Source organism: Hemicordylus capensis, chromosome 17, assembly GCF_027244095.1.
Source record: "Hemicordylus capensis ecotype Gifberg chromosome 17, rHemCap1.1.pri, whole genome shotgun sequence".
In the NCBI taxonomy this organism is placed as follows: domain Eukaryota; kingdom Metazoa; phylum Chordata; class Lepidosauria; order Squamata; family Cordylidae; genus Hemicordylus; species Hemicordylus capensis.
In genome coordinates, this window is record NC_069673.1 from 1,552,244 (window position 1) to 1,568,249 (window position 16,006).

Sequence of the window (16,006 nt, forward strand, 5' to 3'; positions counted from 1 at the left end):
AATAAATTCTGGACATGCTCAGAGGCACTCTTGCCTCCAGCCAGCTGTATTGTTTATTTTATTTATTGGCTCTTTATAGTTCTGTACGATCCTTCGTCTGAAGACCCCAGTGCAGCTAACAAGATAGAACCAGTAATAAAACTTGCCTAAAAACAAACTGCTAAAATGAAGACACAGCTGTGTGCAAGAGAGAGCTGGGGGCCACGTTCCAAAAGGGTGGCCGTCAGTTTCTGTAGACAACCATACCAGCATAGTGTGGAGAGCCAGCATAGTGTAGTGGTTAGAGTGCTGGACTAGGACCGGGAAGACCCGGGTTCGAATCCCCATTCAACCATGAAACTCACTGGGTGACTCTGGGCCAGTCGTGCATCTCTCAGCCTAGCCTAACTCACAAGGTTGTTGTGAGGATAAAAATAACCACGTACACTGCTCTGAGCTCCTTGGAGGAAAAGCAGGATATACGTGTCAAAATAATTACATATCCACAAACTCAGGGTTAAATTAGAGGGACTTTTCTTGCATCATTTGAGCTTCTGTGTTGCTTTCAGATCTAAAACAGGGACTGTGGAGCTGGTCAGGATGGAGACCAAGACAGGTGGGGAGGGGGCATTTAACCCCTTGGGTGCCACAAAATGCAAGATGACAGGTCGCTGGAAAGAAACCCACGCTGCAGCTTCGCCCCATGCAAGCACCACCCCAAATCCCAGGCAGGGATTCCTGTCTTGAATCCTGAGGCTTGTCACTTCCGCATAGGAAGGGCTTAGGAACACGGGAAGCTGCCATATACTGAGTCAGACCATCGGTCTATCTAGCTCAGTATTGTCTTCACGGACTGGCAGCGGCTTCTCCAAGGTTGCAGGCAGGAATCTCCTTCTCAGCACTATCTTGGAGATGCTGCCAGGGAGGGAACTGGGAACCTTCCGCTCTTCCCAGAGCAGCTCCATCCCCTCAGGGGAATCTCTTGCAGTGCTCAAAGTCTCCCTTCCAAATGCAACCAGGGTGGACCCTGCTTAGCTAAGGGGTCAAGTCATGCTTGCGACCACCAGACCAGCTCTCCTCTTCTGCCACAGCGGCCCTTATACCACACAGGCAACGCCAGGCCTACAGGCGCGCCCTCTGAGAGCACACCCCACACGCTTCCGCCGCTGAACCCTGCAGGAGAACGTGGGCGGCCGTGACGCCAGACAAGCCAGACAAGCTCTCTTTCAGGGAAACCCGCTCGATATCACTCAGCCTCAGAGAGGAATCCCCGAGAAGCTTCGGGGAAGCCCCGGGGGCCACCAGGACGTGGCTGGGAGACCGCAGCCTGAGCGGAGAATCCCCCCCACAGATGCCACGGCAAAACGGCCCCCCGGTCCGGAACAGAGCCCTCGCTCAGGCCAAGCACCCTTCTCTCCTCCCCAGGAGAACCTGCTCTCCATCCCCCTGGCCATAAATCAGGCTAATCAACCGCCCGGCAGGTGCACGGCTCCCGGAGAGAGGCCGGAATCAATAACGCAGCCGCAACCGGCAGGTGGTGGCCAATTTCTTGATCCGCGGTGGGTGTCCCCCCCCCTCCCCGCCCCGCTTCCCGTCCATGAATGTGTAAGACCGCGCCAAATCTCCGGCGAGCCGAGCAACAGGTGGCAGCCGTGGTCAGCGCCTGCTATTTTTATCGGGAGGGCTTATCTCCCGGCAGTGGGGGTGGTGTGTATGTGGGGGGTTTTTTCTCCTGGGTTTTTTTTTTTTTAAGCGTAATCTTCCATCAACCTGACCGCCTCGTGCCTCCCGAGAAGGAAAACAAATCATTGCTAGGAGGAAGGAAATGAGAGTGGGGCGATCCTGTTCTGCTCCTTCAAAGGCACTCCGGAGCCAACCATCTGGCTGCCTTGCAAAGAGATCAGGTTGGGAAAAGAGAACAGAGGCCAGAATTCTGTTTCCCACTGAGAGCCAGGCCAGAAGACGTTCAGGAACACACGAAGCTGCCTTCTACCGAGTCAGACCCTTGGTCCATCTAGCTCAGGACTGTCTACCCAGACTGGCAGCATCTCTTAGGAACATAGGAAGCTGCCATATACTGAGTCAGACCATCGGTCCTTCTTGCTCAGTATTGTCTACCCAGACTGGCAGCAGCTTCTCCAAGGTTGCAGGCAGGAGTCTCTCTCTCAGCCCTGTCTTGGAGATGCTGCCAGGGAGGGGACTTGGAACCTTCTGCATACAAGCATGCAGGTGCTTTTCCCAGAGCAGCCCCTTCCCCCAAGGGGGGCATCTTAAAGTGCTCACATGTAGCCTCCCATTTAAATGCAAACCAGGGCAGGCCCTGCTTGGCAAAGGGCACAATTCACACATGCTGCCACAAGGCGGGCTCTCAGCCCTCGTTTAGAAACTCACAATCAGGGCAAGACCATCAACAGGTCCTTCACCTGTTCTTGGCTCCATCATCTGGTACTGAGAGGTATCCTGCTCCTTTCCAGGGAGGCTCCACTTAGCCATCACAGCTAGCAGCCACGGAGCGACTTGTCCTCTTTGAATTTCCCCAGTACTTTTAAAAAAACGACGTTCGTGGCAGTCACCTCCAATCTCACAAGCTAACAGCGCATCGTGTGAAGAGGGGCCTGGCGTGTGTCATTTCTAAACCATGCCCAAGTCAATGTGCGTCAGTCCTAGGAATGTGTGTCAGTCCTCAGCCATGCCCAAGTCAACTCCATCAACTGACCCTAGGTCTTGGGATGCTCAGAACTGGAGGAAAACCTCCCTCTTTGTCTCCACTCTTAGGCACACTTCCCCTAAACTAAAACGTCACCAACGCAGCAGCCTTGACTTGTCGGAAAGATGCTTCGGCCCCCCTCCGGAGTTCCCCATCAGCCACTCACCTGTGGGCTGCTGGTTCCGAACCCAAGGCCCGGGGTGGACGGCCCAGACATCGAGTGGGGCCCCATGGGAGAGCTGATGACGGAGAAAGGGGGCCCCATGCCGTTGATGGGGGAGCTGAGCGTGCTGATGGGCGAATGAAGCTGGTTCGGGGAGCCCAGGGCGTGGCCGATGCCGGGTCCGAGGGACGGGTGCAGGGAAGGCGCTGTCATCGGGCCCCGGCCCGTCGGAGAGCTCAGGGAATTGGAATTGACCTGAGTCGAAAAATCTGCAGGGCGAAAGAGAAACATGGTTGGGTGGCCACAGGGAAAAAGAGACCTCCAGTCTCCGCAGCAGGGAAGTAACTTGCCTAGGGAGCAAGAGGTTGCCGGTTCGAAGCCCCGCTGGGACTGTATCGGGCAGCGGCGATATCGGAAGATACTGAAAGGCACCCTCTCATACTGTGCAGGAGATGGCAATGGTCAACCCCTCCTGGATTCCACCAAAGAAAACTCTGTGGGCGCCAGGAGTCGACACCAACTCGATGGCACAACTTTACTTTGTTTTAGGTCTCCAAGCTTGCACAATCTGCCCGTGAGGACAAACTCAAAACAAGGAGCTGGGCAAGGAACAAAGTGGGCGTAGCAACAACTTTAGTCATTTTCTGAAAAATGTGGGCGAGGCAACCGGCAAATATAAATGTTGAGGACGCTTGCAGTTTCTGAGTGTACACTGTAGAATATTGTCTGCCTGTCTGTATTTATTTAACATCTATACTGCCCAAAACGTGCATCTCTGGGCGTATGTTGGTGCAACGATCGTGGCCTACGACCATTATAAAGGATTTGATAAATGTGATTCCCGCAAAAAATTATAATCCATCGTGTAATGATTTCTTATTACATTTAATCCAAGGAGCGAAGTGTGGCATCGGTAGGAATTAGCCCAGCAGATCCTCACAACAGCCCTGAGAGGTGGGCGAGGCTGAGATATGCTGACCGGTTGGGCTAAGAACGGGGAGACCCGGGTTCAAATCTCTGCTCAGCCACAAAACTCACTGGGTGACCCTGGGCCAGCCGCTTCTCTCTCAGCCTCACCTACCTCACAGGGTTGTTGTGAGAATAAACATAACCAGGCACACCACTCTGGGCTCCTTGGAGGAAAGGTGGGGTGGGAATGTAATTAGCAAATAAATAATATGACCTCTGTGTTTGGGGAGGGATTTGAACGCAAGCCCCCTGCTCCCAACGGGCCAGGCTGTCTCTGACGCCCCCCGTGGCTTCCCTTCAAAGGAACCACGGGCCCAAATGGGCCTGCAAATGCAGCGTGGAAGCACAGGTCACATGGAATTTCATAAGCAGCCGGGTGTCAGATGCTGAGCGCCATTTATACCACCGATCAAGTGACAGCTGTCAAATATAACGTTCTGAAACCCAACCTCCCTGGACGTCAAAATGGAAAGATCAAATATCCCTTGAAGAGGGAGCGGCTGTTCCACAGGCTCCAACTCCCCCTAACCAGCAGGCCCGCCCCCTCTTTCTGGATCGTGTCCCTGGAGAGACAGACATCGTCTATCTTGGGGAGACGCCGTCCCCAGACTCTGCGCTGGAGTTCTCCCCCTCTCAGCTTCCCCACTCGGAGCTCTAAACTGGGCTGCATCGCTTCAGACTTCTACAAATCCACTTGCCAGCTCACCAGTGGCAAGTGCCCCCAACCCGCTGGCTAGCACTGCAAAGATCTCCCCCCCAGAGGTCTCCTTTCCGCCACGGCCAGTCTTGAGAAGGCAAGCAACAGCAGGAATCCTTCCTGAGAAGTTGGCGGGGGCGGGGGGGGCTCCCCCTGTTTCTTACCCTCTCCGTCAGAAGGTTGCCGGTTTGAATCCCCGCTGGTATCTATATTGGGCAGCAGAGATACAGGAAGATGCTGAAAGGCATCATCATCTCATACTGCGCGGGAGGCGGCCATGGCCAACCCCTCCTGGATTCTACCCAAAGAAAACCACGGGGCTCTGTGGGCGCCAGGCGTCGGAATCAACTCGACGGCAACTTGACCTTTGCCATCTCCCACGGCACAAGATCAGCTTCTCCCTTAAGCTTGGGTGCCAGGAACGGATCTCAGGAGTTTGGTGGCAACCCCAATCAGAGGTGCACCTAGGTGATTGGGGAGCCTCAGCCTAAAGGCCTTTGGAACCCAATGCTGCAGGTTAAGCATCATCCCCCTACACACACACACACACACACACACACACACACACACCATGACACACAGAGAGTATTTTTAGCACAGGGGTTCTTGGCCCAAACAGCAACTGAACCCACAAGAACATAAGGCCATAAAACAGGCATATTGGTGCAACTATGCATTAGCAGAAACATTTCAACATACCACTCAACAAATCCCCCCACCCGCGTCTCTAAAGCAGAGGTCATGCTCAGCCGCCCGGGACAGACTAGAGAGGATCTGGGGGGGGGCAGGGGGTGTGGAGGCCCTGGACTTTGCCACGGGAGTCCAGGGCTAAGAGCATCTCTGCCCCACACCCCATAAAGGCTGACTGGTGAGCTGAGCCGAAATGTGTCGATCAGGCCTGCTTAGGCCCCACAGCTGTTTTTGGACTACAACTCCCATCATCCCCATCCCCAGTAGCCAAAAGCCAGGGATTGCGGGAACTGTAGGCCAACATCTGCAGGAGGTCCGAGGCTGAGCAGCCCTGGCATGTAGAGCCATGCCTCCAGCTGGTTTTGAACTCAACCCGCGTCATCCTCAGCCACAGCCGGGGATGATAGGAGTTGTAGTCCAGCCTCTGCAGGAGGGCAGGCCCGGCGGGCAGCCCTGCCCTGGAAGATGGGAGGCTGATGTATCTTGACTCTAATGTAGGCAAGTGATGGCAAAATGAACATAAGAAGAGCCCGGCTGGATCAGGCCCAAGGAAGCCCATCTAGTTCAGCATCTTGCTTCACACAGTGGCCCACCAGATGCCTCTAGGGAGCCCACAGGCAAGAGCGGAGGACATGCCCTCTCTCTTGTTTCTGCTCCCCTGCAACTGGGATTGAGAGGCATCGTGCCTCTGAGGCTGGAGGTGGCCCCCAGCCCCCAGACTAGTAGCCGACGGCAGACCTGCCCTCCACGAATGTGTCCCTTTAAAAGCCATCCAAGCTGGTGCTTGCCAAGGGCTTCTCTTCCGCTCCCTCTCCTGCCAAACAGCCGCCAACCCAGACTGAAGAAGAACATGAGAAGAGCCTCCCCGGATCAGCCCAAAATGCGTCCTCACAACCACCCTGCGAGGAAGGCGAGAGGGAGTGATGGATCCAGCTTCAGGGCTGACCAGAGATGCCAAGCCAGGATTCCGCCCGCGGCCCTCGGACCTCCGGTATCCACCCCCCCCCAGGCTGCCACCTCCCACAGACGCGGAAGCCAAAGGAAAAGCCCCCTCGGCTCCTTCAACCCTTCCGCTCTGGGGGGGTGTCACATCCCTGGGATCCACACAGAGGAGGCCCATTGTCCGGGAGGGCTGAAGAAGGAAAGGAGTCTCTCTCTCTCTCTCTCTCTCTCTCTCTCTCTCTCTCTCTCTCTCTCTTTCCTCTCAGCGCTTGTAATCCTGTTATGTCTACAACTCGGGGAATGCAGAGCGAGGCCAGGCACCGTGGGAGCAACGTACGGGGCGCCTTTCTGATCAACGGATAGATAAAGACAGGGCCAAGGGCAGGGCATGGTCCCAAGGGGGCCCCGGAATCCTCCTCACCCTCCAGTTGGGTCCGCAAAAGGTCCTGCTTTGCACCCCCAGGGCGGTAGCAAGCAACTCCATACGGGACGGGCGATTGACGGGCCCAACTCTGACGGAAGCCATGTCCGGAGATTCCCCCTCCCCAATAATTTCCCCAGTGGTTTCCATGACTCCAAACGATTAAAATCTCCCGGCTTGTTTTCAAGAGATAGCTCAGACAGGTGCCAATTCTTTGGCACATTTGTATCTCAGGGAATGACTAGTGATCACGAGGATGCAGTCGCCCATGGCTCACGACCCCCCCTCCATAGGAATACAGGAAGCAGCCTTATACTGAGTCAGACCCTTGGTCCGTCTAGCTCAGGAGATTGTCTGTCCCAGACTGGCAGCGGCTTCTCCCAGGTTGCAGGCAGGAGTCTCTCTCAGCCCTCTCTTGGAGATGCTGCCAGAGAGGGAACTTGGAACCTAGATGCTCTTCCATGGAGCTATGGCCCCATCCCCTAAGGGGAACATCTTACAGTGCTCACACATGTGGTCTCCCACCCAAATGCAAACCAGGGCAGACCCTGCTTAGCAAAGATCTACATTCAAAGGTCTCCGTTCATGCAGCTCTCCACCCCACACAGCGGCGTGTTGCTTGGGAAATGTGTGGGTTGTCCTGAGGATAGGGAAGGTGGGAGTGGTGAAAGGGTTAGGGTTGCCAGCCCGTCCAGATCACCCTACAGCCTCCAGGTATCAGCATCCATCTCCAGGTGACGCTTGTAAAAGGGGCTTCTTCCTGGACTGCTGTTGCGAGCCTCTTGCTGCACCTTCAGCATGGAAATCTGGAGCAGAGGCCAGGCCGGCCAGCCAGGCAGGTCAACTGGCCCGTCCCCCCGAACCGGCTTTTCTTACTCAGTGCAGCAAGGAACAGGGTGTGTCTGCTGGAGCCGGCTTGGGGAGGGGGCTCCTCTCTTTGAAGGACAGGAGAGAAATCCAGCAGCCGCGGCCCCAAACAGATGCACAGCAACAGGCACGGAGATGCTGCAGGAGTGCAGGGGGGAAGAACCGAAAGGGGACATTTTTGGAAGACAGAAATCTGTTTCGGAAAACCCTCTGCCCCCATGGCGGTGAACGAATATGGGCACGCCCGTTGTACCCTCGCCCATATGTTCTGCCAGTCACCGTGGCCAGTGCCTTGAATCCCTTACGGAGAAAAACAACATCATTCTGCAACAGTGTTGTGTTTGTTTCTATAATATAGCTGATTGTTTAGGAGAATTAAGTTACCGCGGCATTTCAACCAAACAGAACTATAAATAGTGATTCTTGTTAGTCAATGACCGTAAATAAAGATTGACTTGACTTGACGAGTGATTCTTGCCAGTACCTTAACAAACCCAGGTCCAAGCTTGACTACAAAGACGGACAATATTTATATACCACTTTTCAACAAAAGTTCCCAAAGCGGTTTAAAGGTACGGGTAAAGTTGTGCCATCGAGTCAGTGTCAACTCCTGGCACCCACAGAGCCCTGTGGTTGTCTTGGGTAGAATACAGGAGGGGTTGACCATGGCCTCCTCCCGCGCAGTATGAGATGATGATGCCTTTCAGCACCTTCCTAGATCGCTGCTGCCCGATAGAGGTGTTTGCCATAGTCTGGGAAACAGACCAGCAGGGATTCAAACCGGCAACCTCTTGCTTGCTAGGCAAGTTACTTCCACGCTGCACCATTTGGTGACATAGGAAGGAAGGAAGGAAGGAAGGAAGGAAGGAAGGAAGGAAGGAAGGAAGATGGCTACTCTGGCCCCAAAGGGCCGAGAATCTAAAGAAAGAAACAGAAGATAGACCCCAGCAACAGCCACTGGAGGGATGCTGTGCTGGGATCGGATAGGGCAGTTGCTCTCCCCCTGCTCGGGAAAGGGAATCACCACTTTTAAAAGGTGCCTCTTTGCTCAGTTAGCAGGAGACTACAACTCCCATCATCCCAATACATGGAAGGTACAGGCCACCTTCAGAACTAACGCAGAACCGCGTCCCCATCCTTGCTCCTCTTGTTTGCTTTCAGAAGTTTGGGAGAGCTGCTTCTTTGGAGTCAGCAAGCCTGCAGAGAGTGGGGGAGGGACTGGCCGGGCTTGACAGAAGGACAACCCGCCCAGCCTCTTGGGTTGGAGTGAAGAAGGCGCTTCCCCCCTCAACCTCCTTGAGGTCCATGCACTCAAAACAGTGGTGCCAGTGTTCGGATGTAATGCTGGTGCCGCAGAACCGGAGGTTAGGGCGGCGAAACTCCACTCTGACCGAAGGCTCAGAGTGGAGTTTGGGAAGGGAAATCGTGGGTCCCTTCTCACCCTAAACTCCAGTTTCGTCAGTTCCAGTGGTGGCTTGGGAAACTAGAGGTGAAAGCACCTCCAGGGTCCTAGTACATCCGAATTTGGGGATAGTCAAACAATGTCTGGGGCCCCAAGACTGAGAACCCCCAGGGCTCAAGGTTTCCATCAAAGCCTTGCTCCAGCTTTCCCAGGGAGGCTGGTCTGGGACATACCATCCTACTGGCAGCCCCAATTAAAGCGGGGCACGACTGAGGTGAACAAGATCTGCACAGGCTCCAAGACACGCAAGTAGCCCCCCAGAAAACACGACTCCTACCAACACGCTAAAGACCAAAATAAACTCCACGCTGCCGGCTTGGAAGCCACAGAAACACATTAGCGATGCATTATCCTCCCCTTCAATTGCAGCTATTTTCTCGGCGTTAAGACAGTCTTTATGCATTTACAAGCTTTCGCGTCTTTCCATTATGCTTCAAAATCCCAACTGAATCCAGCAGAAATCTGCTAAGCACTAAGCACTGAGGCATCCATTCCCCGCGCCACAAGTTCCAAAACAAAACCAACTGGTGTTTTTTTAAAACTCTAAGCCGCAGTTCCGACTCTGTTGATGTGGTGTGAGAAATAAATCAAAGCGGCAAAGACACAGATCTGTAGCGACGCGGGAGGAAAGCACCCCAAGCTTGCTGGCGAATTACCCGATTTGAGACACCCAGGGACAAGGGCAGCGGGGAGGATATTGCAGGCCGGAGTGGAGGTTTAGGGGGTGTGAACATACACGCAAGTTACACAAGGTAGGCACAATTTCATCCTATACCTGTAGGGAAGATGGAACCATAGCTCAGTAAAAGAGCATCTGCTTTTTTGCACGCAGAAGGGCCCAGATTTACTCCTTGGCATCTCCAAGTAAGGCTGGGGAAGACTCCTGCCTGAAACCCTAGAGAGTGTAGACAATACTGAGCTAGACGGAGCAAGGGTCAGGGGAAGGACCATAGCTCAGTGGAAGAGCATCCGCTTTGCATGCAGAAGGGCCCAGATTCAATCCCTGGCAGCATCTCCAGGTAGGGCTGGGAGAGAGACTCCTGCCTGGAATCTTGGAGAAGCCGCTGCCAGTCTGGGTAGACAATACTGACCAAGATGGACCAAGGGTCCGACTCAGTATAAGGCAGCTTCTTACACCAAATGACACACTTTCCCCAATGACAGGAAGCTGCCATATACTGAGTCAGACCGTTGGTCCATCTAGCTCAGTATTGTCTTCACAGACTGGCAGCGGCTTCTCCAAGCTTTCAGGCAGGAGTCTCTCTCAGCCCTCTATCTTGGAGATGCTGCCAGGGAGGGAACTTGGAACCTTCTGCATGCAAGCAGGAAGATCTTCTTCCCAGAGTGGCCCCATCCCCTAAGGGGAGTATCTTAAAGTGCTCACACCTGTAGTCTCCCACTCAAATGCAAACCAGGGCGGACCCTGCTTAGCAAAAGGAGGCAAGTCCTGCTTGCTCCCACAAGACCAGCTCTCCTCCTCATAGACCAGCTAGCAGCATGCCTCACTCAAATTCTTTAAGTGTTATCTTTAGAAAGAGAAATGCCCTAAACCCAGAAAGCACATCTCCACATACAGTGAAGTGCCTAGAAACATGCAAGCGTTTATTGACACAGCACAGACCTTAAAAGTGTCCCTTTATTATTATTATTTTTAAAAAAAATTAGCATGCTCTGACAATATTATAGGATCCCATTACCAGGCCAGTTTCACGCATGAAACTGATTGCCAGGAAATCTAGGACCAACCAACGGAGGGGCTTTTTCACACCACGCATAATCAGCTTGTGGAATTCTCTGCCACAAGATGTGATGACAGCCAACAACCTGGATGGCTTTAAGAGGGGTTTGGATCACTTCATGGAGGAGAGGTCTATCATCGGCTACTAGTCGGAGGGCTACAGGCCACCTCCAGCCTCAAAGACAGGATGCCTCTGTGTACCAGTTGCAGGGGAGTAACAGCAGGAGAGAGGGCAGGCCCTCAGCTCTTGCCTGTGGGCTCCCCAGAGGCATCTGGTGGGCCAGTGTGGGGGGAAAGGATGCTGGACTAGATGGGCTTCCTTGGGCCTGATCCAGCAGGGCTGTTCTAATATTCTTCAAGCAGGTCCATGTGGAGCTGAAGCATGAGGTGCAACCACCATACATTGCACACCCTAACGGCATTTTGACGAGTGCCACTAAGTGCTATGAATGCAGGGTAGAAAGCCAAAGAGAGCATCATTTTATATAGATGGTCCCCTGCTAACAGAGCAAAAAGGCACCTCTTAAAAATGGTGATCCTCTTTATTGAGCAGGGGGAGAGCAACTGGCTGTATCCATCCCCCAGCACAGCATCCCTCCAGTGGCTGTGGCTGGGGTCTATCTTCTGTTTCTTTCTTTCTTTTTTAGATTGTGGGACCTTTGGGGGACAGGGATCCATTTCATTTATTTATTGCTGTGTAAACTGCTTTGAGTACTTTTTGTTGAAAAGCGGTATATAAATATTTGTCGTATTCATATTTGTATATATATTCTAGCCCATGAACGTTTTAGGCTCAGATTACAGATGCCAAAGCCCCACCATCGTCCCCAAATATCCCTCCCTCTAGCCAGCATTTCCCAGCAACTGGGTCTGCTGCTGACTGCTGGTTACACTCCAGCTCAGATGCAATTCTGGGCCTCTCATTCTGCAGGGCGAAACTCACAGACACATTACCGTGATGCTTTTCTCCACAATCATGAGGGCTAGGAACTTAGCTAAGGCATTCGTTTTGAAAAGTGGCAGGATGTTCAGAATTCTCTGGGAGGTGTGGAGCCTTCCACATCTGAGCCCAACAACCATAGGAAGGGAGGCGGCTGCCTTGTATCGCCTTAGACCCTTGGTCTATTCAGCTCAGTACTCTGACCGGCAGCGGCTTCTTCAAGGTTGCAGGCAGGAGTCTTTCTCAGCCCTACCTGGGGATGCTGCCAGGGGTTGAACCTGGGACCTTCGCCATGCAAAGAAGATGCTTTCCCACTGAGCTACAGTCCCATCCCCTACATGGTGGGCTCATCTTTTGTGGCCAGCAGATAGAGTTCAAAATCCTAACTCAACCTCCATGAGTGCCGTATTTACCCAAATCGAAAATGACTTTGAATTTAAGATGAGCCCCTTTAAAAAAAAACAAAACGGGATGAAATACAGATTATGCCTCTCTTTACCGGAAAGGAACAGGCCTCTGAATGTAAAATTACACCCCGCTGCCCCCGCCAAATTCTAACTTCAAAGCACTGAATCCAACCTAGTGCTGGATTCAGGTAAATGCGGTAGCTTTGCTCCAATCACTTTTCGACGGTCTCAGGAGGTTCCCCTGCCTCCAGTCTGTAAAATGGGAAGAAAAAGTGTCCTCACGAAGATGAGTGACCAAACAAAATAAAGTGAGAGTTCCTGAAAAACAGTTCCTGAAAAACAGCCTTATTTGAAGGTCTCCTCCAAGAATTAACAGCCCGAACAAACAAGCCGCCAAGAGGTCACCTGTTTGAAAGGGCCAGATACAGGAAATTAAGCCAGCCCGCCGTGGTCTTTGCTGGGTCCAATGAGGTGTTCTGTGGGGCACTGAGAATAAGTCTCCAGATTCAGCAACCGTAATCCACAGCCTCTGCTTCTCCTTGAAGCCCTTCTCCGAGCAAAACGGAGAAGAATCAGAGGCAACAGGAGGCCCCACAGGTGGGCCGGGATCGTTACAGCCTTTTAATTACGTTCAACGGGAATTTAATGGGCGACAGGCAAATTGGAAACGATATAATGGCCCACGTGGGGGTGCTGAGCTTTGACCAAGGAGAAAAACGCAAAAGGCGTCAGCGAGTCGGAGGTTTCTCCCACGCGGGAGAAACGAGACCGTCTTTGTTCAGGCAGGAGCAGCGAGAGCTGGAGGGATCCCGCCTGATTTCTATGTATTTTAGCATTTCTGTCTTGCTTGATCAGAGCACGTTACGGAAACCGTTGGGGGAACAAAGAACATCCAGACATCCAGATTAGAGATGAAAAGAGGAAAATCCAAGGACATTGCCACTGGAGTGGGTGGGGTGGGGTGCCGAGGCTGGATCTTGCATTCGGTGCATCTCAGCTCTCTTTTAAAGATAATAACCATGTTTCTAGCCCTCAAGGTCACAGAAATCGACAATGCTCTAAGACATCTCAGAAGCAGCGCAAAACGGAGGACAGCCTCCAAGGCTTTACCGTGCTTTTCCCTCCGCAGGACTCCTCCTACCGAATCATTTTCACAAAAGCAGCAAAATGTATGGACATGTACCCGAGTTCCTTTAAGTTCCTGGAAGCTGCGGAGTCTGCAACTGAAGGCGGAGACTGCACATTCTGGAATGTGGATTGCAACATTTCCAATGTTTGGGAGAAGCCAGGGGCAGAATCTGCCAAACTCCTGCAGGCGGGGGCGGGGGGGGGGGGAGGGGAGCCAAGAAGAAAACACAGGCATGCCGGAAGCTGCCATATACTGCGTCAGACCATTGCCATCGGTCCTTCTAGTCCAGTGATGTCTACTCGGACCGGCAGCAGCCCTCCAAGGTTTCAGGCAGGAGTCTTTCCTGGCCCTAGCTGGAGATGCTGCCAGGGAGAGTGAACGGGAGAGGAGGGCTGGTCTGGTGGGAGCAAGCCGGACTTGTCCCCTTAGCTAAGCAGGGTCCGCCCTGGTTGCATATGGATGGGAGACTAGCAGTGTGAGCAGCACTGGAAGAGATTCCCCTTAGTAGGGGATGGAGCCGCTCTGGGAAGAGCAGAAGTTCCAAGTTCCCTACCTGGCAGCATCTCCCAGACAGGACAAGGGTGTGTGTGTGTTTTTAAGGACAAGATTTTTTTAATTGAACCAACAAACTACCAGAACATACAGTACATTATCAAAGCACAATTATATACAAAGTGGTTGTTTGTACATCATATATCTACAAAGATTTACAAACAAGGATTTGGTAACCCACAGGGTTATAAAGTATATGCAGGCAGGCATTACTGTAACTCGGGGGGGGGGGTTGGTTCAAGGCACATCAGGTGCTTTGGGCAGCATCTCCCAGATAGGGCTGAGAGAGATTCCTGCCTGCAACCTTGGAGGAGACGCTGCCAGTCTGTGAAGACAATTCTGAGCTAGATAGACCAATAGTCTGACTTAGTATATGGCAGCTTCCTATGTTCCTCTGAACCCAGGACTTTCTGTATGCAAGGCTGATGCATTACCACTGAGCTGGAGCCCCAGCCCGGCCCCGAATGTCTCTTGGCTTCGTGTACAGAGCTGGCCGATTGGGGGAGGGGGGGTCCTGGTCCATGGTTACCCTTCCGAAATTGGATGCTTGCCAATATGGCTTCTTCTTCTTCTTCTTCTTCTTCTTCTTCTTCTTCTTCTTCTTCTCCTCCTCCTTCTCCTCCTCCTTCTCCTTCTTCTCCTTGTCCTTCTCCTTCTTCTCCTTCTCCTTGTCCTTCTCCTTGTCCTTCTCCTTCTTCTCCTTCTCCTTGTCCTTCTCCTTGTCCTTGTCCTTCTCCTCCTTCTCCTTCTCCTTCTCCTTCTTCTTCCTTACACTTCCAATGCCAAATTACCTTTGCCCAAACCTGGCTGTTGGCCAAGTTCCCTGGAAGGTTTTCCTGCACCTGGAGGAGGTGCAGTTATCCGAGGGAAGAAGTTTACGCTCCAGCCCCTGGGAGATTGCAAGAGTGTTGACTTAACAAATCAAGGACAAACTCTGACCAGACCTCCCGACCTCTTGTCAACCGAGCAGGTCCCCCCTTCTGCAAACAGAGCACTCTTAATGGCCGCCAGGCAGGAGGAGGGTAACCCGAGCCCTGTGCCCTGTCGGAGAGGGACCCTGACCCCTTTGCAAGGCACAGGCAACCCGGCCCCAATGCCAGATAATCCCGGGCCGAAGCTGATCTGTAGCGTCCACAGGCTTGTAGGAGGGGAGCATAAATGTTGTGATTTTTTCATTTTATTTGGTATATTCCGATACCTCCCCAACCTCATGTCTCTGGGACGTTTACAAATACAGCAGAATTAAAAGAGCAATCAAAACGCGAATCCCATATAAAACAAATCCACAACTTGGCAAGGCTTGGGATTGTTTTGAGGCAAGGTGGTATATCCATTTCACAATGAAAATAAAATCTAGTTAGAAGCTGGGATGAGCAAATGGGTTTTAAGAGTCTTTTAAAAAGCTGTCGGATATGGGGAGGGGCTTTCAATTCCGCAGGGAGCGCATTCCCAAAGGTGTAGTCGGCAGAGGGTTGGCCTAGGACTGGGGAGACGCGAGTTCAAATCCTCATTCCACTGTGAAAAATCGCCGGGTGATTCTGGGCCGCAGTCGCTTCTCTCTCAGCCCAGCCTACCTCACAAGGTTGTTGTGCGGATCCACACAAGCATGGATGCTGCTCTGGGCTCCTTGGGAGAAGAACAGGATAGAAATCTAGAGATTGGGGTTTAAAAAATAATAATAATAATAAGCAGCTCCCTGGCTGTGTGATTCGCTGGACGGCTGAGGCCAGCCCCCCTTTGCAGAAGCAGAAAACCCCAGCTGGTAGGGACCCACAGCGAGGGAGTCAGCGGCCTCCCGGTTGCTTCCCGATATCTGCGCGCTGCAGTTGGAGGTCTTGTGGAGGGGCACAGGGGCGGGGAGAAAGCCTGAGAACCTTGCTGAGGCTACGTGTCACAGGAAGAGGCCAGGCATGATAAGGGAGCCCCTGCCTGCCTGCCTGCCAAGCTCAGCCCGTTCTGCTGGGAGCCGTTTCGCTCTGGAAATGGGGCAGGCGTCCCCCTTTAAAGAGACAGGGGAGCAGATTCCGCTCACTACCCTGCTGCGTAGGCAGGCCCCGGCCGCCAACAGCTTTTCCACGCCGGCTAGCCCTGAATGGTCTCCCCGACTATCTAGGGCACTGTGTTTTGCAGGAGTAACAGTAGAAGGTCCCCGGTTCCCTCCCTGGCAGCATCTCCCGGTAGGGCTGAGAGAGACTCCTGCCTGCCACCTGGGAGAAGCCGCTGCCAGTCTGGGTAGACAACGCTGAGCTAGATGGACCAAGGGTCTGACTCAGTAGAAGGCAGCTTGCTATGTTCCTGACTCAGTATGTCTGACTCAATAGAAGGTGGTATATGCACAGAAGT

General features: G+C 52.9%; 1 protein-coding gene across 5 annotated transcripts in view; it reads right to left on the minus strand.

Annotated features, from left to right (window-relative positions):
* RXRA (retinoid X receptor alpha) overlaps window positions 1-16,006 on the minus strand; it is a 186,796-nt gene that overhangs the window by 60,800 nt on the left and 109,990 nt on the right. For all 5 annotated transcript variants that reach the window (XM_053282348.1, XM_053282347.1, XM_053282346.1 and 2 more), the window contains one exon: window positions 2,853-3,118. In XM_053282348.1, coding sequence (XP_053138323.1) covers window positions 2,853-3,118 — 266 coding nt within the window. The remainder of the gene's footprint in view (window positions 1-2,852; window positions 3,119-16,006) is intronic.